The 22693-nt window shown below is 41.4% G+C and overlaps 1 protein-coding gene across 4 annotated transcripts in view; it reads left to right on the forward strand.

Annotated features, from left to right (window-relative positions):
- LOC115125128 (protein-tyrosine sulfotransferase 1) overlaps positions 1 to 5282 on the forward strand; it is a 132592-nt gene extending 127310 nt beyond the window's left edge. The window contains exons 4-6 of one of the 4 annotated variants that reach the window (XM_065000587.1): positions 1729 to 1779; positions 4091 to 4130; positions 4561 to 5282. In XM_065000587.1, the coding sequence (XP_064856659.1) occupies positions 1729 to 1779; positions 4091 to 4130; positions 4561 to 4571 (102 nt within the window). In that variant the 3' untranslated portion in view covers positions 4572 to 5282. The remainder of the gene's footprint in view (positions 1 to 1728; positions 1780 to 4090; positions 4131 to 4560) is intronic. The other 3 variants (XM_065000586.1, XM_065000589.1, XM_065000588.1) reach the window with 3 other exon arrangements.
- Positions 5283 to 22693: the final 17411 nt, after the last annotated feature.

Raw genomic sequence — 22693 nt, forward strand, 5'->3', positions numbered from 1 at the left:
TTTCCTTAGCCAGACATGTCAAAGGAGGCTGTCAATGTTTCCTGAACTCTTGGAGAACTCTTGATGAAAATGCTTCTTTGTTGTTTAAAGTCAAAACCAACGTGTTTCAGCCCTTCAGTTTCATCAGGGTTTTAAGTCACATAATCTTTAGTTTTGGTTTGCACTAGATCTGTAGTTGGATAGAGATTGGAGGTCTGGAGATCTGGATCTTCTGCCCATGTGTTCCTTTACATAGCTTACCTCTAAACCCAGTCCTTTGTGTTCCCAGGCCTTTAAATGTTACCTAGCCTCTAAACCCAGTCCTTTGTGTTCCCAGGCCTTTCAATGTTACCTAGCCTCTAAACCCAGTCCTTTGTGTTCCCAGGCCTTTAAATGTTACCTAGCCTCTAAACCCAGTCCTTTGTGTTCCCAGGCCTTTAAATGTTGCCTAGCCTCTAAACCCAGTCCTTTGTGTTCCCAGGCCTTTAAATGTTACCTAGCCTCTAAACCCAGGCCTTTAAATGTTACCTAGCCTCTAAACCCAGGCCTTTGTGTTCCCAGGCCTTTAAATGTTACCTAGCCTCTAAACCCAGTCCTTTGTGTTCCCAGGCCTTTAAATGTTACCTAGCCTCTAAACCCAGACCTTTGTGTTCCCAGGCCTTTAAATGTTGCCTAGCCTCTAAACCCAGTCCTTTGTGTTCCCAGGCCTTTAAATGTTGCCTAGCCTCTAAACCCAGTCCTTTGTGTTCCCAGGCCTTTAAATGTTGCCTAGCCTCTAAACCCAGTCCTTTGTGTTCCCAGGACTTTAAATGTTACCTAGCCTCTAAACCCAGTCCTTTGTGTTCCCAGGCCTTTAAATGTTACCTAAACCCAGTCCTCTAAATGTTACCCAAACCCAGGCCTTTAAATGTTACCTTTGTGTTCCCAGGCCTTTAAATGTTACCTAGCCTCTAAACCCAGGCCTTTAAATGTTACCTAGCCTCTAAACCCAGTCCTTTGTGTTCCCAGGCCTTTAAATGTTACCTAGCCTCTAAACCCAGTCCTTTGTGTTCCCAGGCCTTTAAATGTTACCTAGCCTCTAAACCCAGTCCTTTGTGTTCCCAGGCCTTTAAATGTTGCCTAGCCTCTAAACCCAGTCCTTTGTGTTCCCAGGACTTTAAATGTTACCTAGCCTCTAAACCCAGTCCTTTGTGTTCCCAGGCCTTTAAATCCTTGTGCCTCTAAACCCAGTCCTTGTGTTCCCAGGACTACCGTAGCCTCTAAACCCAGTCCTTTGTGTTCCCAGGCCTTTAAATGTTACCATAGCCTCTAAACCCAGTCCTTTGTGTTCCCAGGCCTTTAAATGTTACCTAGCCTCTAAACCCAGTCCTTTGTGTTCCCAGGGCTTTAAATGTTGCCTAGCCTCTAAACCCAGGACTTTAAATGTTATCTAGCCTCTAAACCCAGTCCTTTAAATGTTACCTAGCCTCTAAACCCAGTCCTTTGTGTTCCCAGGCCTTTAAATGTTACCTAGCCTCTAAACCCAGGCCTTTAAATGTTGCCTAGCCTCTAAACCCAGTCCTTTGTGTTCCCAGGCCTTTAAATGTTACCTAGCCTCTAAACCCAGGCCTTTAAATGTTGCCTAGCCTCTAAACCCAGTCCTTTGTGTTCCTAGGCCTTTAAATGTTACCTAGCCTCTAAACCCAGTCCTTTGTGTTCCCAGGCCTTTAAATGTTACCTAGCCTCTAAACCCAGTCCTTTTTTCTCCAGGTCTTTAAAGGTGAATTTCAGCTACCTGAGTTTCTAAGAGAACAATCTCAGGTACAGTAACTATTCTGCCTGTAGTTATGTTCTGCAGCTATCTATATTAGTGGCAAAATGGTGGCCGCTGTTCATTGGAAATCTGGTTACAATTTTCCATCTGTTTTTTTCCATGAATTTCTCGTCTCGTTTTTTGTTGTCGTTGGTCATGATGACATGCTGTCTGTGACTAAGTTTTTCTGTCTGTTGTACTGTAGTCTAGACTGTTGTTCTCCGGGTCTCATTTCTCACCTTTTTGTGTTAGTGTTTTTAGGAACACTTCCTCTCACAGTCAGTGGTTTTAACCACATTGTCTGTCTCCTGTTGGTCCTTTTTTTTGATTTGTCACTGAACTGATGTGTTGTTTTTTTGGGGGGGGGAAGAGTTCTACTGCCACCGTGCGACAGCAAGCACACACGACACGCTGCCAGCAACACAGCTTGTGAACACTGATTCTGTGAAGTGTTGTTGTTGTAGCGCAGAGCCGTGATGAATTTGACTTCTTTCAACAGTTCATACTTTTTGACTCAAACGTTGATTTACAACACGCAGAATTCCCATAATGCACCATTCCTCCAACTCCACTCACAGACCAGAGAATTCCCATAATGCACCATCCCTCCAACTCCACTCACAGACCAGAGAATTCCCATAATGCACCATCCCTCCAACTCCACTCACAGACCAGAGAATTCCCATAATGCACCATCCCTCCAACTCCACTCACAGACCAGAGAATTCCCAGCACCATCCCCAACTCCACTCACAGACCAGAGAATCCAGACCAGAGAATTCCCATAATGCACCATCCCTCCAACTCCACTCACAGACCAGAGAATTCCCATAATGCACCATCCCTCCAACTCCACTCACAGACCAGAGAATTCCCATAATGCACCATCCCTCCAACTCCACTCACAGACCAGAGAATTCCCATAATGCACCATCCCTCCAACTCCACTCACAGACCAGAGAATTCCCATAATGCACCATCCCTCCAACTCCACTCACAGACCAGAGAATTCCCATAATGCACCATCCCTCCAACTCCACTCACAGACCAGAGAATTCCCATAATGCACCATCCCTCCAACTCCACTCACAGACCAGAGAATTCCCATAATGCACCATCCCTCCAACTCCACTCACAGACCAGAGAATTCCCCATCCCTCCAACTGACACCATCCCTCCAACTCCACTCACAGACCAGAGAATTCCCATAATGCACCATCCCTCCAACTCCACTCACAGACCAGAGAATTCCCATAATGCACCATCCCTCCAACTCCACTCACAGACCAGAGAATTCCCATAATGCACCATCCCTCCAACTCCACTCACAGACCAGAGAATTCCCATAATGCACCATCCCTCCAACTCCACTCACAGACCAGAGAATTCCCATAATGCACCATCCCTCCAACTCCACTCACAGACCAGAGAATTCCCATAATGCACCATCCCTCCAACTCCACTCACAGACCAGAGAATTCCCATAATGCACCATCCCTCCAACTCCACTCACAGACCAGAGAATTCCCATAATGCACCATCCCTCCAACTCCACTCACAGACCAGAGAATTCCCATAATGCACCATCCCTCCAACTCCACTCACAGACCAGAGAATTCCCATAATGCACCATCCCTCCAACTCCACTCACAGACCAGAGAATTCCCATAATGCACCATCCCTCCAACTCCACTCACAGACCAGAGAATTCCCATAATGCACCATCCCTCCAACTCCACTCACAGACCAGAGAATTCCCATAATGCACCATCCCTCCAACTCCACTCACAGACCAGAGAATTCCCATAATGCACCATCCCTCCAACTCCACTCACAGACACCATCCCTCCAACTCCACTCACAGACCAGAGATTCCCATAATGCACCATCCCTCCAACTCCACTCACAGACCAGAGAATTCCAGAATGCACCATCCCTCCAACTCCACTAAGAGAATTCCCATAATGCACCATCCCTCCAACTCCACTCACAGACCAGAGAATTCCCATAATGCACCATCCCTCCAACTCCACTCAGACCAGACCAGAGAATTCCCCACTCACAGACCAGAGAATGCACCATCCCTCCAACTCCACTCACAGACCAGAGAATTCCCATAATGCACCATCCCTCCAACTCCACTCACAGACCAGAGAATTCCCATAATGCCCATCTTCTCTCTCTAGCTTCAGAAGACTCCAGAGAAACCTACACCTCAGTTAGGGGAGAAGCAGATGAACCATCCTTCTCTTCCAGACCAGAGAATTCCCATAATGCCCACAAGTCTTAACAAGTCTTTCTTCTTCTTCTTCTCTCTAGCTTCAGAAGACTCCAGAGAAACCTAACCCGCCACAGGTGGGTAAGCATAACCCAATTAAATCTTCAGTCCCAAATGGCACCATATTCCCTATCTGGGTCCTGATCTAAAGTGATGCACTACATGGTAAATAGGCCTTTTAGGGGGATGCCCTTAATCGATCCAGCCCTCGCCGTAGATGCTTTACTTAAAATACTTTTTCCTAAACTTCTCCTTGAGTAAAACAAAAATTTACCAGAAGAAAAGAGTGACCCCTACTGGCAACTCCAACACCACTTCCAGCAGCATCTGGTCTCCCATCCAGGGACCGACCCTGCTTAAAGCAAGCCAGGGTGGTATGCTACTGCTGGCATAGGGAATAGGGTTTCACGTAGGATGAATTCATAATCTTTCTGGTAGTTTCCATCTGATTTGTGAAATACATTGTCTGTCTGTGTGAGACTTCTAACTCTGTGTTTTGTGTGTGTTTTAGAGCCAGACTAGGCAGCGATGGACAGAGGAAGATATCCAATAAACTCAACATCATCTTTTGGGGACCTTCGTGCTCTTCCATGGACACGACTTGATATAACCGTTTTCCTCTCACACACACACACACACACACACACACACACACACGTTAGCCTGTGTCAGTGGGGACCGGACCACCTTGGCTTGGAGAACTCTTTTGGCCTTCGATGTTGTACTGTAAACTAATGTGTTTTGTCACTAAAATGGTGACCGGAAAATGTTGATGTTATGTTTCTTTCTTGTCTAGGGCTGCAAAATTCTGGCAAATTTCAAAAGATTCCTAGATTTTTCCAGACGATTCCGGAGTTCAGCAAGAAATCTGTAATCCTACAACTAGGATTTCTGGAAAACATTTTGAAATTTGACGGAAAGTTTGCAGAATTTTGCAACACTATTCTTGTCACACCATGCTCATCTGGATTTGTAGTTTTTATGGTTTTCTTCTGGCTATATAAAAAAAAAATCTGTGATTCTGTTGTAAGAAACTACAGTGGACTTTAAATGTAAATCAAAAAAGTATACAGTATTTATAGATGAAATTTAGCTTTTTGAAGATGCTATATCTATTTTAATGTTTCATTTTGTTTTTTCATGCCTTTTGTATCGTTACAATTCCATGGGTACTGTGATGTACAAGATCCTAGTTAAGTATTGACAGTGATAAAGATGGCATTTTGTAACGTGTTTATTTGTTTTACGGAGATGGTATGATGAATTATGAAAGAGGGTGGTAATGGCCGTAAACCAGGGCAATGAAGGGAGGAAAAAACAAACAGGGTTTCAGCTGAGGAAGACAGGGGAAAATCCAAATTTGACAACTTGACGGTTCCTCAGACTGAAAGTAGTCTATGGGTCAGGGGAGAATGGAATCCATATTTCAGTTTACTGTAAACAGCCACTACAAACGTCACCTAAACTTTAGCCCAGAGCTAGCTTAAACTCAATAACGTGATTGGTGTAACTGTGTTCATTCAAGCAGGGGGATGGGAAAGCACTCAGCGTCTCATCGTATCTTCTTCACAGAGCATGTAGTTATGGCTCTTGTCATGAATTAGTTCACTATAAAACAGAGGACAAACCTTTAGGAACACCTTCCTAATATTGAGTTGCAAATCCTTTTTCTTGTTGTTGCTCTCGGGTCATGGACTTGAAAACGTTTCGCAGGGATGCTGGTCCATGTTGGCTGAAGGTCCATGTTGGCTGAAGGTCCATGCTGGCTGAAGGTCCATGTTGGCTGAAGGTCCATGTTGGCTGAAGGTCCATGTTGGCTGAAGGTCCATGTTGGCTGAAGGTCCATGCTGGCTGAAGGTCCATGTTGGCTGAAGGTCCATGCTGGCTGAAGGTCCATGCTGGCTGAAGGTCCATGTTGGCTGAAGGTCCATGCTGGCTGAAGGTCCATGCTGGCTGAAGGTCCATGTTGGCTGAAGGTCCATGTTGGCTGAAGGTCCATGCTGGCTGAAGGTCCATGTTGGCTGAAGGTCCATGTTGGCTGAAGGTCCATGCTGGTCCATGTTGGCTGAAGGTCCATGTTGGCTGAAGGTCCATGCTGGCAGAAGGTCCATGTTGGCTGAAGGTCCATTAGGTGGTGGACCATTCTTGATCCTCAGAGGAAACTGTTGAGCGTGGAAAAACCCAGCAGCGTTGCAGTTCTTGACACACTCAAAACCGGTGCGCCACCAGGCACCTACTACCATACCCCGTTTCAAAGACGCTTAAAAATGTTGTCTTGCCCCATTCACCCTCTGAATGGCACACAAACACAATCCATGTCTCAAGGCTGAAAAAATCCTTCGTTAACCCAGTCTCCTCCCCCTTTCATCTGCACTGAAGTGGATTTAACACGTGACATCAATAAGGGTTCATAGACTGACCAGGTGAATGTCATGGAAAGAGAAGGCGTTCTTAATGTTTTGTACGGTCAGTGTATATATGGAACGGGGTGCCGGTTGGGACGTAACCTGAATGTTGAAAATAAGTTACAATGAGCCACCTCCAGTAATTCAAATATTTGAATAGTAAGGAACCATGTTTGTTTTTAAATAGTAATACACATTACATTCAATGCAAACTATGCATCCTTTTTTTACATACAATACACTCTGCAATTCAAACGTTGGGCTTTTTTTCAAAACATCATTTTTGAAATGAAATTGTATTTTCTAATTCAACAGAAGTGAGAGAACACAAGTCGACTAGGTGTAACAAAATGTTCCACACGTTGAGTTATATATCTCTAAAAACAAGGTAAAAAAACAAACATTAAAATCCACTATATGTCCTGATATACTGTCCTCATTAGAAATATTGGACTTTTTTAAAAATGTTTGTTATATTTAATTTACATCTGTCAGTATAGACTTCAGATATTCTCAAAACAACAGATATTGCACAGTAGTTATATTTAAACTCCTTGTTTAAACCATTTTTACACCTAGTAAACAGTCTTGAGATACGGTATGAAAATGCACATCATCTTACCACAGACGGGATGTTTCCAGTCTTTGGTACTCATTATCTTGATTGGAAGAAAATAGCTCTCTCTCTCCAATCTTGCCTGGTTCAACCAGACTGAAACACTGTGCACACCATTGTAACAATGGTAACACATCACAGAATCAGGTTTAGATTCCAGGCTACTAAACTTTCCCCCTCCACACTTCAATCAGAAACTACCACATGTAGTTGAGGGGTTCCCGAGTGGTGCAGCGGTCTAAGGTACTGCATCTCAGTGCTAGAGGTGTCACTACAGTCCCTGGTTCGATTCCAGGCTGTATCACAACCGGTTGTGACTGAGAGTCTCATACGGCGGCGCGCAATTGTCCCAGCGTCGTCCGGGTTAGGGTTCGGCCGGGGGGTAGGCTGTCATTGTCAATAATTTGTCCTTAACTGACTTGCCTTGTTAAATAAATAGGTTACTATTTTTTTATTTTACTTAGTGACATCTACTTAAACCATGAGAGATATCTAATTTAACCATGAGTGTTCAAAAAGAACCCTATTCTCTTGATCAGTGGTTCTCAAAAAGGGATACTTGGCCTGTCCACAGAGTGTACTTGTGAAGACTCATGAGCCTGTAGGCTTTCTGATAAAATGCACATAAAGGTGGTACTTCAGAGGTACTCTGGGCAGAACCAAATGTACTTGGTGGTACAGTAATGGAAAACGTTTTGAGAACCACTGCCCAGGGCCCTTGTCAAGAGTAGTGCACTATATAGGGAATAGGGTTCTATAGGGCCCTGGTCTAAAGTAGTGCACTATATAGGGTTCTATAGGGCCCTGGTCTAAAGTAGTGCACTATATATAGGGAATAGGGTTCTATAGGGCTCTGGTATAAAGTAGTGCACTATATAGGGAATAGGGTTCTATAGGGCCCTGGTCTAAAGTAGTGCACTATATATATAGGGAATAGGGTGCCATTTGGGAGCATGCCACTACAACACCTTCCTTCCAACTATCGGCCTGTAATGTGTACTCTCCATACTGAAACGCTGATTTCTCCACAACATCTCAGGATTGATCACAGGGTCTTCTATGGACCTCACCACTCCATGGCAGCCATTTTGGTAGTAAGAGTGCAGGTTATTATTGGGAGCCAACTGTAAGGATGTACAGTTGAAGTTTACATACACCTTAGCCAAATGCATTTAAACAGTTGCAGTTTTTCACAATTCCTGACATTTAATCTGAGTAAAAATTCCCTGTCTTAGGTCAGTTAGGGTCACCACTTTATTTTAAGAATGTGAAATGTCAGAATAATAGAGAGTGATTTATTTCAGCTTTTATTTCTTTCATCACATTCCCCAGTGGGTCAGAAGTCTACATACACTCAATTAGTATTTGGTAGCATTGCCTTTAAAATTGTTTAACTTGGGTCAAATGTTTTGGGTAGCCTTCCACAAGCTTCCCACAATAAGTTGGGTGAATTTTGGCCCATTCCTCCTGACAGAGCTGGTGTAACTGAGTCAGGTTTGTAGACCTCCTTGCTCGCACACGCTTTTGCATTTCTTCTCACAAATTTTTGATGTCTTGAGATGTTGCTTCAATAAATCCACAAAATTTTCCCTCTCATGATGCCATCTATTTTGTGAAGTGCACCATTCCCTCCTGCAGCAAAGCACCCCCACAACATGATGCTGCCACCCCCGTGCTTCACGGTTGGGATGGTGTTCTTCGGCATGCAAGCCTCCCCCTTTTTCCTCCAAACATAACGGTGGTCATTATGGCCAAACAGTTCTATTTTTGTTTCATCAGACCAGAGGACATTTCTCCAAAAAGTATGATCTTTGTCCCCATGTGCAGTTGCAAACCGTAGTCTGGCTTTTTTATGGCGGTTTTGGAACAGTGGCTTCTTCCTTGCTAAGCGGTCTTTCAGATTCTGTCGATATAGGACTCATTTTATTGTGGATATAGATACTTTTGTACCCGTTTCCTCCAGCATCTTCTCAGGGTCCTTTGCTGTTGTTCTGGGATTGATTTGCACTTTTCGCACCAAAGTACATTCCTCTCTAGGAGACAGAACGCGTCTCCTTCCTGAGCGGTATGACGGCTGCGTGGTCTCATGGTGTTTATACTTGCGTAATATTGTTTATACAGATGAACGTGGTACCTTCAGGCATTTGGAAATTTCTCCCAAGGATGAACCAGGCTTGTGGAGGTCTACAATGTTTTTTATGAGGTCTTGGCTGATTTCTTTGATTTTAGCATGATGTCAAGCAAAGAGGCACTGAGTTTGAAGGTAGGCCTTGAAATACATCCACAGGTACTGGAAATGTCCAAGCTGTTTAAAGGTATAGTCAACTTAGTGTATGTAAACTTCTGACCCACTGGAATTCTGATACAGTGAATTATAAGTGAAATAATCTGTATGTAAACAATTGTTGAAAAATGACTTGTCATGCACAAAGTAGATGTCCTAACCGACTTGCCAAAACTATAGTTTGTTAACAAGACATTTGTGGAGTGATTAGTCGTATAAATACTTAATGAAAAGGTCTAAAAGTTGGTAACAACTCTTCTGCTCCTCTCTAAACGGAATCCTGTGTGGGAAGCTAGTGACCTCTAGAGGCCTCCGCTGGTAGTGCACTGAACACCCTGGTATTATATATTATACTGTACCCAGTCTCTGTGTTACTAACACCCTGGTATTATATACTATACTGTACCCAGTCTCTGTGCTACTAACACCCTGGTATTATATACTATACCCAGTCTCTGTGCTACTAACACCCTGGTATTATATACTGTACCCAGTCTCTGTGTTACTAACACCCTGGTATTATATACTGTACTGTACCCAGTCTCTGTGTTACTAACACCCTGGTATTATATACTGTACTGTACCCAGTCTCTGTGTTACTAACACCCTGGTATTATATACTATACTGTACCCAGTCTCTGTGCTACTAACACCCTGGTATTATATACTGTACTGTACCCAGTCTCTGTGTTACTAACACCCTGGTATTATATACTGTACCCAGTCTCTGTGTTACTAACACCCTGGTATTATATACTGTACCCAGTCTCTGTGCTACTGGTACTGTACCCAGTCTCTGTGCTACTAACACCCTGGTATTATATACTGTACCCAGTCTCTGTGCTACTAACACCCTGGTATTATATACTGTCTCTCTGTGTTACTAACACCCTGGTATTATATACTGTACTGTACCCAGTCTCTGTGTTACTAACACCCTGGTATTATATACTGTACCCAGTCTCTGTGCTACTAACACCCTGGTATTATATACTGTACTGTACCCAGTCTCTGTGTTACTAACACCCTGGTATTATATACTGTACCCAGTCTCTGTGTTACTAACACCCTGGTATTATATACTATACTGTACCCAGTCTCTGTGTTACTAACACCCTGGTATTATATACTGTACCCAGTCTCTGTGCTACTAACACACTGGTATTATATACTGTACCCAGTCTCTGTGCTACTAACACCCTGGTATTATATACTGTACCCAGTCTCTGTGCTACTAACACCCTGGTATTATATACTGTACCCAGTCTCTGTGTTACTAACACCCTGGTATTATATACTGTACTGTACCCAGTCTCTGTGTTACTAACACCCTGGTATTATATACTGTACCCAGTCTGTGTTACTAACACCCTGGTATTATATACTGTACCCAGTCTCTGTGTTACTAACACCCTGGTATTATATACTATACTGTACCCAGTCTCTGTGCTACTAACACCCTGGTATTATATACTGTACCCAGTCTCTGTGTTACTAACACCCTGGTATTATATACTGTACCCAGTCTCTGTGCTACTTATTATATACTATACTGTACCCAGTCTTTGTGTTACTAACACCCTGGTATTATATACTATACTGTACCCAGTCTCTGTGTTACTAACACCCTGGTATTATATACTATACTGTACCCAGTCTCTGTGTTACTAACACCCTGGTATTATATACTGTACTGTACCCAGTCTCTGTGTTACTAACACCCTGGTATTATATACTGCCTGTACCCAGTCTCTGTGTTTAACACCCTTATTATATACTTTTGCCCAGTCTAAGTGTTACAAACATAAAGATATAAAATACTGTCTCTGTGCTACTAACACCCTGGTATTATATAATATACTGTACCCAGTCTCTGTGTTACTAACACCCTGGTATTATTTACTGTACAGTCTCTGTGAAAAATAACACCAAGGTATTATATACTATACTTTACCAAGTCTCTGTGCTACTAACACCCTGGTATTATATACTGTACCAAGTCTCTGTGTTACTAACACCCTGGTATTATATACTATACTATACCAGTCCTGTGTTACTAACACCCTGGTATTATATATGTACCCAGTCTCTGTGTTAGTCTCAGGTATTATATACTGTACTGTAAGTCTCTGTGTTACTAACACCCTGGTATTATATACTATACTGTACCCAGTCTCTGTGTTACTAACACCCTGGTATTATATACTATACTGTACCCAGTCTCTGTGTTACTAACACCCTGGTATTATATACTATACTGTACCTAGTCTCTGTGCTACTAACACCCTGGTATTATATACTGTACCCAGTCTCTGTGCTACTAACACCCTGGTATTATATACTGTACCCAGTCTCTGTGTTACTAACACCCTGGTATTATATACTGTACCCAGTCTCTGTGTTACTAACACCCTGGTATTATATACTGTACCCAGTCTCTGTGTTACTAACACCCTGGTATTATATACTATACTGTACCCAGTCTCTTTGCTACTAACACCCTGGTATTATATACTGTACCCAGTCTCTGTGCTACTAACACCCTGGTATTATATACTATACTGTAAGACTCTCAGTGTTACTAACACCCTGGTATTATATACTGTACTGTACCCAGTCTCTGTGTTACTAACACCCTGGTATTATATACTGTACCCAGTCTCTGTGCTACTAACACCCTGGTATTATATACTATACTGTACCCAGTCTCTGTGTTACTAACACCCTGGTATTATATACTGTACTGTACCCAGTCTCTGTGTTACTAACACCCTGGTATTATATACTGTACTGTACCCAGTCTCTGTGTTACTAACACCCTGGTATTATATACTATACTGTACCCAGTCTCTGTGTTACTAACACCCTGGTATTATATACTATACTATACCCAGTCTCTGTGCTACTAACACCCTGGTATTATATACTATACTGTACCCAGTCTCTGTGTTACTAACACCCTGGTATTATATACTATACTGTACCCAGTCTCTGTGTTACTAACACCCTGGTATTATATACTATACTGTACCCAGTCTCTGTGTTACTAACACCCTGGTATTATATTGTACTGTACCCAGTCTCTGTGTTACTAACACCCTGGTATTATATACTATACTGTACCCAGTCTCTGTGTTACTAACACCCTGGTATTATATACTATACTGTACCCAGTCTCTGTGTTACTAACACCCTGGTATTATATACTATACTGTACCTAGTCTCTGTGCTACTAACACCCTGGTATTATATACTGTACCCAGTCTCTGTGCTACTAACAAATATACTGTACCATTCTGTGTTAAACACCCTGGTATTATATACTGTACCCAGTCTCTGTGTTACTAACACCTGGTATTATATACTGTACCCAGTCTCTGTGTTACTAACACCCTGGTATTATATACTATACTGTACCCAGTCTCTTTGCTACTAACACCCTGGTATTATATACTGTACCCAGTCTCTGTGTTACTAACACCCTGGTATTATATACTGTACCCAGTCTCTGTGCTACTAACACCCTGGTATTATATACTATACTGTACCCAGTCTTTGTGTTACTAACACCCTGGTATTATATACTGTACTGTACCCAGTCTCTGTGTTACTAACACCCTGGTATTATATACTGTACCCAGTCTCTGTGCTACTAACACCCTGGTATTATATACTATACTGTACCCAGTCTCTGTGTTACTAACACCCTGGTATTATATACTGTACTGTACCCAGTCTCTGTGTTACTAACACCCTGGTATTATATACTGTAAAAGGTACCCAGTCTCTGTGTTACTAACACCCTGGTATTATATACTATACTGTACCCAGTCTCTGTGTTACTAACACCCTGGTATTATATACTATACTGTACCCAGTCTCTGTGTTACTAACACCCTGGTATTATATACTATACTATACCCAGTCTCTGTGCTACTAACACCCTGGTATTATATACTATACTGTACCCAGTCTCTGTGTTACTAACACCCTGGTATTATATACTGACCCAGTTCTGTGTTAAAAACACCCTGGTATTATATACTATACTGTACCCAGTCTCTGTGCTACTAACACCCTGGTATTATATACTGTACCCAGTCTCTGTGTTACTAACACCCTGGTATTATATACATACTATACCCAGTCTCTGTGTTATAACACCCTGGTATTATATACTGTACCCAGTCTCTGTGTTACTAACACCCTGGTATTATATACTATACTGTACCCAGTCTCTGTGTTACTAACACCCTGGTATTATATACTGTACCCAGTCTCTGTGTTACTAACACCCTGGTATTATATACTGTACTGTACCAGTCTCTGTGTTACTAACACCCTGGTATTATATACTATACTGTACCCAGTCACTGTGTTACTAACACCCTGGTATTATATACTGTACTGTACCCAGTCTCTGTGTTACTAACACCCTGGTATTATATACTGTACCCAGTCTCTGTGTTACTAACACCCTGGTATTATATACTGTACCCAGTCTCTGTGCTACTAACACCCTGGTATTATATACTGTACTGTACCCAGTCTCTGTGTTACTAACACCCTGGTATTATATACTGTACTGTACCCAGTCTCTGTGTTACTAACACCCTGGTATTATATACTATACTGTACCCAGTCTCTGTGTTACTAACACCCTGGTATTATATACTATACTGTACCCAGTCTCTGTGTTACTAACACCCTGGTATTATATACTATACTGTACCCAGTCTCTGTGTTACTAACACCCTGGTATTATATACTATACAGTACCCAGTCTCTGTGCTACTAACACCCTGGTATTATATACTATACCCAGTCTCTGTGCTACTAACACCCTGGTATTATATACTATACTGTACCCAGTCTCTGTGTTACTAACACCCTGGTATTATATACTGTACTGTACCCAGTCTCTGTGTTACTAACACCCTGGTATTATATACTATACTGTACCCAGTCTCTGTGTTACTAACACCCTGGTATTATATACTATACTGTACCCAGTCTCTGTGTTACTAACACCCTGGTATTATATACTATACTGTACCCAGTCTCTGTGCTACTAACACCCTGGTATTATATACTGTACCCAGTCTCTGTGCTACTAACACCCTGGTATTATATACTGTACCCAGTCTCTGTGTTACTAACACCCTGGTATTATATACTGTACCCAGTCTCTGTGTTACTAACACCCTGGTATTATATACTGTACCCAGTCTCTGTGTTACTAACACCCTGGTATTATATACTATACTGTACCCAGTCTCTTTGCTACTAACACCCTGGTATTATATACTGTACCCAGTCTCTGTGTTACTAACACCCTGGTATTATATACTGTACCCAGTCTCTGTGCTACTAACACCCTGGTATTATATACTATACTGTACCCAGTCTTTGTGTTACTAACACCCTGGTATTATATACTGTACTGTACCCAGTCTCTGTGTTACTAACACCCTGGTATTATATACTGTACCCAGTCTCTGTGCTACTAACACCCTGGTATTATATACTATACTGTACCCAGTCTCTGTGTTACTAACACCCTGGTATTATATACTGTACTGTACCCAGTCTCTGTGTTACTAACACCCTGGTATTATATACTGTACTGTACCCAGTCTCTGTGTTACTAACACCCTGGTATTATATACTATACTGTACCCAGTCTCTGTGTTACTAACACCCTGGTATTATATACTATACTGTACCCAGTCTCTGTGTTACTAACACCCTGGTATTATATACTATACTATACCCAGTCTCTGTGCTACTAACACCCTGGTATTATATACTATACTGTACCCAGTCTCTGTGTTACTAACACCCTGGTATTATATACTGTACCCAGTCTCTGTGTTACTAACACCCTGGTATTATATACTATACTGTACCCAGTCTCTGTGCTACTAACACCCTGGTATTATATACTGTACCCAGTCTCTGTGTTACTAACACCCTGGTATTATATACTATACTATACCCAGTCTCTGTGTTACTAACACCCTGGTATTATATACTGTACCCAGTCTCTGTGTTACTAACACCCTGGTATTATATACTATACTATACCCAGTCTCTGTGTTACTAACACCCTGGTATTATATACTGTACCCAGTCTCTGTGTTACTAACACCCTGGTATTATATACTGTACCCAGTCTCTGTGTTACTAACACCCTGGTATTATATACTATACTGTACCAAGTCACTGTGTTACTAACACCCTGGTATTATATACTGTACTGTACCCAGTCTCTGTGTTACTAACACCCTGGTATTATATACTGTACCCAGTCTCTGTGTTACTAACACCCTGGTATTATATACTGTACCCAGTCTCTGTGCTACTAACACCCTGGTATTATATACTGTACTGTACCCAGTCTCTGTGTTACTAACACCCTGGTATTATATACTGTACTGTACCCAGTCTCTGTGTTACTAACACCCTGGTATTATATACTATACTGTACCCAGTCTCTGTGTTACTAACACCCTGGTATTATATACTATACTGTACCCAGTCTCTGTGTTACTAACACCCTGGTATTATATACTATACTATACCCAGTCTCTGTGCTACTAACACCCTGGTATTATATACTATACTGTACCCAGTCTCTGTGTTACTAACACCCTGGTATTATATACTGTACCCAGTCTCTGTGTTACTAACACCCTGGTATTATATACTATACTGTACCCAGTCTCTGTGCTACTAACACCCTGGTATTATATACTGTACCCAGTCTCTGTGTTACTAACACCCTGGTATTATATACTATACTATACCCAGTCTCTGTGTTACTAACACCCTGGTATTATATACTGTACCCAGTCTCTGTGTTACTAACACCCTGGTATTATATACTATACTGTACCAAGTCACTGTGTTACTAACACCCTGGTATTATATACTGTACTGTACCCAGTCTCTGTGTTACTAACACCCTGGTATTATATACTGTACCCAGTCTCTGTGTTACTAACACCCTGGTATTATATACTATACTCTGTACCACAGTCTCTCTGTGCTACTAACACCCTGGTATTATATACTGTACCCAGTCTCTGTGTTACTAACACCCTGGTATTATATACTATACTGTACCCAGTCTCTGTGTTACTAACACCCTGGTATTATATATTATACTGTACCTAGTCTCTGTGCTACTAACACCCTGGTATTATATACAGTACCCAGTCTCTGTGCTACTAACACCCTGGTATTATATACTGTACCCAGTCTCTGTGCTACTAACACCCTGGTATTATATACTGTACCCAGTCTCTGTGTTACTAACACCCTGGTATTATATATTATACTGTACCCAGTCTCTGTGTTACTAACACCCTGGTATTATATACTGTACTGTACCCAGTCTCTGTGTTACTAACACCCTGGTATTATATACTGTACCCAGTCTCTGTGCTACTAACACCCTGGTATTATATACTGTACCCAGTCTCTGTGTTACTAACACCCTGGTATTATATACTGTACTGTACCCAGTCTCTGTGTTACTAACACCCTGGTATTATATACTGTACCCAGTCTCTGTGTTACTAACACCCTGGTAGTACCCAGTCTCTGTGCTACTAACACCCTGGTATTATATACTGTACCCAGTCTCTGTGCTACTAACACCCTGGTATTATATACTGTACCCAGTCTCTGTGTTACTAACACCCTGGTATTATATATTATACTGGTATTATGCTATAACACCCTATTATATACTGTACCCAGTCTCTGTGTTACTAACACCCTGGTATTATATACTATACTGTACCCAGTCTCTGTGCTACTAACACCCTGGTATTATATACTGTACCCAGTCTCTGTGCTACTAACACCCTGGTATTATATACTATACTGTACCCAGTCTCTGTGTTACTAACACCCTGGTATTATATACTGTACTGTACCCAGTCTCTGTGTTACTAACACCCTGGTATTATATACTGTACCCAGTCTCTGTGCTACTAACACCCTGGTATTATATACTGTACTGTACCCAGTCTCTGTGTTACTAACACCCTGGTATTATATACTGTACTGTACCCAGTCTCTGTGTTACTAACACCCTGGTATTATATACTGTACTGTACCCAGTCTCTGTGTTACTAACACCCTGGTATTATATACTATACTGTACCCAGTCTCTGTGTTACTAACACCCTGGTATTATATACTATACTATACCCAGTCTCTGTGCTACTAACACCCTGGTATTATATACTATACTGTACCCAGTCTCTGTGTTACTAACACCCTGGTATTATATACTGTACCCAGTCTCTGTGCTACTAACACCCTGGTATTATATACTGTACCCAGTCTCTGTGTTACTAACACCCTGGTATTATATACTATACTGTACCCAGTCTCTGTGTTACTAACACCCTGGTATTATATACTGTACCCAGTCTCTGTGTTACTAACACCCTGGTATTATATACTATACTGTACCCAGTCTCTTACTAACACCCTGGTATTATATACTACTGTACCCAGTCTCTGTGTTACTAACACCCTGGTATTATATACCCAGTCTCTGTGCTACTAACACCCTGGTATTATACCCAGTCTCTGTGTTACTAACACCCTGGTATTATATACTGGTATCTCTGTGTTACTATATACTGTACTGTACCCAGTCTCTGTGTTACTAACACCCTGGTATTATATACTATACTGTACCCAGTCTCTGTGTTACTAACACCCTGGTATTATATACTATACTGTACCCAGTCTCTGTGTTACTAACACCCTGGTATTATATACTATACTATACCCAGTCTCTGTGCTACTAACACCCTGGTATTATATACTATACTGTACCCAGTCTCTGTGTTACTAACACCCTGGTATTATATACTGTACCCAGTCTCTGTGTTACTAACACCCTGGTATTATATACTATACTGTACCCAGTCTCTGTGCTACTAACACCCTGGTATTATATACTGTACCCAGTCTCTGTGTTACTAACACCCTGGTATTATATACTATACTATACCCAGTCTCTGTGTTACTAACACCCTGGTATTATATACTGTACCCAGTCTCTGTGTTACTAACACCCTGGTATTATATACTATACTATACCCAGTCTCTGTGTTACTAACACCCTGGTATTATATACTGTACCCAGTCTCTGTGTTACTAACACCCTGGTATTATATACTGTACCCAGTCTCTGTGTTACTAACACCCTGGTATTATATACTATACTGTACCAAGTCACTGTGTTACTAACACCCTGGTATTATATACTGTACTGTACCCAGTCTCTGTGTTACTAACACCCTGGTATTATATACTGTACCCAGTCTCTGTGTTACTAACACCCTGGTATTATATACTGTACCCAGTCTCTGTGCTACTAACACCCTGGTATTATATACTGTACTGTACCCAGTCTCTGTGTTACTAACACCCTGGTATTATATACTGTACCCAGTCTCTGTGCTACTAACAGTCTCTGTACCCAGTCTACTAACACCCTGGTATTATATACTGTACTGTACCCAGTCTCTGTGTTACTAACACCCTGGTATTATATACTGTACTGTACCCAGTCTCTGTGTTACTAACACCCTGGTATTATATACTATACTGTACCCAGTCTCTGTGTTACTAACACCCTGGTATTATATACTATACTGTACCCAGTCTCTGTGTTACTAACACCCTGGTATTATATACTATACTATACCCAGTCTCTGTGCTACTAACACCCTGGTATTATATACTATACTGTACCCAGTCTCTGTGTTACTAACACCCTGGTATTATATACTGTACCCAGTCTCTGTGTTACTAACACCCTGGTATTATATACTATACTGTACCCAGTCTCTGTGCTACTAACACCCTGGTATTATATACTGTACCCAGTCTCTGTGTTACTAACACCCTGGTATTATATACTATACTAGTCTCTGTGTTACTAACACCCTGGTATTATATACTGTACCCAGTCTCTGTGTTACTAACACCCTGGTATTATATACTATACTATACCCAGTCTCTGTGTTACTAACACCCTGGTATTATATACTGTACCCAGTCTCTGTGTTACTAACACCCTGGTATTATATACTGTACCCAGTCTCTGTGTTACTAACACCCTGGTATTATATACTATACTGTACCAAGTCACTGTGTTACTAACACCCTGGTATTATATACTGTACTGTACCCAGTCTCTGTGTTACTAACACCCTGGTATTATATACTGTACCCAGTCTCTGTGTTACTAACACCCTGGTATTATATACTGTACCCAGTCTCTGTGCTACTAACACCCTGGTATTATATACTGTACTATACCCAGTCTCTGTGTTACTAACACCCTGGTATTATATACTGTACTGTACCCAGTCTCTGTGTTACTAACACCCTGGTATTATATACTATACTGTACCCAGTCTCTGTGTTACTAACACCCTGGTATTATATACTATACTGTACCCAGTCTCTGTGTTACTAACACCCTGGTATTATATACTATACTGTACCCAGTCTCTGTGCTACTAACACCCTGGTATTATATACTGTACCCAGTCTCTGTGTTACTAACACCCTGTCTCTGTGTATGGTATATATACTATACTGTACCCAGTCTCTGTGTTACTAACACCCTGGTATTATATACTGTACTGTACCCAGTCTCTGTGTTACTAACACCCTGGTATTATATACTATACTGTACCCAGTCTCTGTGCTACTAACACCCTGGTATTATATACTATACTGTACCTAGTCTCTGTGCTACTAACACCCTGGTATTATATACTATACTATACCCAGTCTCTGTGTTACTAACACCCTGGTATTATATACTGTACCCAGTCTCTGTGCTACTAACACCCTGGTATTATATACTGTACTATACCCAGTCTCTGTGCTACTAACACCCTGGTATTATATACTGTACTGTACCAAGTCCCAGTCTGTGTTACTAACACCCTGGTATTATATACTGTACTGTACCCAGTCTCTGTGTTACTAACACCCTGGTATTATATACTGTACCCAGTCTCTGTGTTACTAACACCCTGGTATTATATACTGTACCCAGTCTCTGTGCTACTAACACCCTGGTATTATATACTATACTGTACCCAGTCTACTAACACCCTGGTATTATATACTGTACTGTACCCAGTCTCTGTGTTACTAACACCCTGGTATTATATACTGTACCCAGTCTCTGTGCTACTAACACCCTGGTATTATATACTATACTGTACCCAGTCTCTGTGTTACTAACACCCTGGTATTATATACTATACTGTACCCAGTCTCTGTGCTACTAACACCCTGGTATTATATACTGTACTGTACCCAGTCTCTGTGCTACTAACACCCTGGTATTATATACTGTACCCAGTCTCTGTGCTACTAACACCCTGGTATTATATACTATACTGTACCCAGTCTCTGTGTTACTAACACCCTGGTATTATATACTATACTGTACCCAGTCTCTGTGCTACTAACACCCTGGTATTATATACTGTACTGTACCCAGTCTCTGTGTTACTAACACCCTGGTATTATATACTGTACCCAGTCTCTGTGTTACTAACACCCTGGTATTATATACTATACTGTACCCAGTCTCTGTGCTACTAACACCCTGGTATTATATACTGTACCCAGTCTCTGTGTTACTAACACCCTGGTATTATATACTGTACTGTACCCAGTCTCTGTGTTACTAACACCCTGGTATTATATACTGTACCCAGTCTCTGTGTTACTAACACCCTGGTATTATATACTGTACCCAGTCTCTGTGTTACTAACACCCTGGTATTATATACTGTACCCAGTCTCTGTGTTACTAACACCCTGGTATTATATACTGTACTGTACCCAGTCTCTGTGTTACTAACACCCTGGTATTATATACTGTACCCAGTCTCTGTGTTACTAACACCCTGGTATTATATACTGTACCCAGTCTCTGTGCTACTAACACCCTGGTATTATATACTGTACCCAGTCTCTGTGCTACTAACACCCTGGTATTATATACTGTACCCAGTCTCTGTGTTACTAACACCCTGGTATTATATACTGTACCCAGTCTCTGTGTTACTAACACCCTGGTATTATATACTATACTGTACCCAGTCTCTTGTTACTAACACCCTGGTATTATATACTGTACCCAGTCTCTGTGTTACTAACACCCTGGTATTATATACTGTCTCTGTGCTACTAACACCCTGGTATTATATACTATACTGTACCCAGTCTCTGTGTTACTAACACCCTGGTATTATATACTGTACTGTACCCAGTCTCTGTGTTACTAACACCCTGGTATATATATACTGTACCCAGTCTCTGTGTTACTAACACCCTGGTATTATATACTATACTGTACCCAGTCTCTGTGTTACTAACACCCTGGTATTATATACTGTACTGTACCCAGTCTCTGTGTTACTAACACCCTGGTATTATATACTATACTGTACCCAGTCTCTGTGTTACTAACACCCTGGTATTATATACTATACTGTACCCAGTCTCTGTGTTACTAACACCCTGGTATTATATACTATACTGTACCCAGTCTCTGTGTTACTAACACCCTGGTATTATATACTATACTATACCCAGTCTCTGTGTTACTAACACCCTGGTATTATATACTATACTATACCCAGTCTCTGTGTTACTAACACCCTGGTATTATATACTGTACCCAGTCTCTGTGTTACTAACACCCTGGTATTATATACTATACTATACCCAGTCTCTGTGTTACTAACACCCTGGTATTATATACTGTACCCAGTCTCTGTGTTACTAACACCCTGGTATTATATACTATACTATACCCAGTCTCTGTGTTACTAACACCCTGGTATTATATACTGTACCCAGTCTCTGTGTTACTAACACCCTGGTATTATATACTGTACCCAGTCTCTGTGTTACTAACACCCTGGTATTATATACTAACACCCTGGTATTATATACTACCAAGTCACTGTGTTACTAACACCCTGGTATTATATACTGTACTGTACCCAGTCTCTGTGTTACTAACACCCTGGTATTATATACTGTACCCAGTCTCTGTGTTACTAACACCCTGGTATTATATACTGTACCCAGTCTCTGTGCTACTAACACCCTGGTATTATATACTGTACTGTACCCAGTCTCTGTGTTACTAACACCCTGGTATTATATACTGTACTGTACCCAGTCTCTGTGTTACTAACACCCTGGTATTATATACTATACTGTACCCAGTCTCTGTGTTACTAACACCCTGGTATTATATACT

Source organism: Oncorhynchus nerka, linkage group LG14, assembly GCF_034236695.1.
Source record: "Oncorhynchus nerka isolate Pitt River linkage group LG14, Oner_Uvic_2.0, whole genome shotgun sequence".
Lineage (NCBI taxonomy): Eukaryota > Metazoa > Chordata > Actinopteri > Salmoniformes > Salmonidae > Oncorhynchus > Oncorhynchus nerka.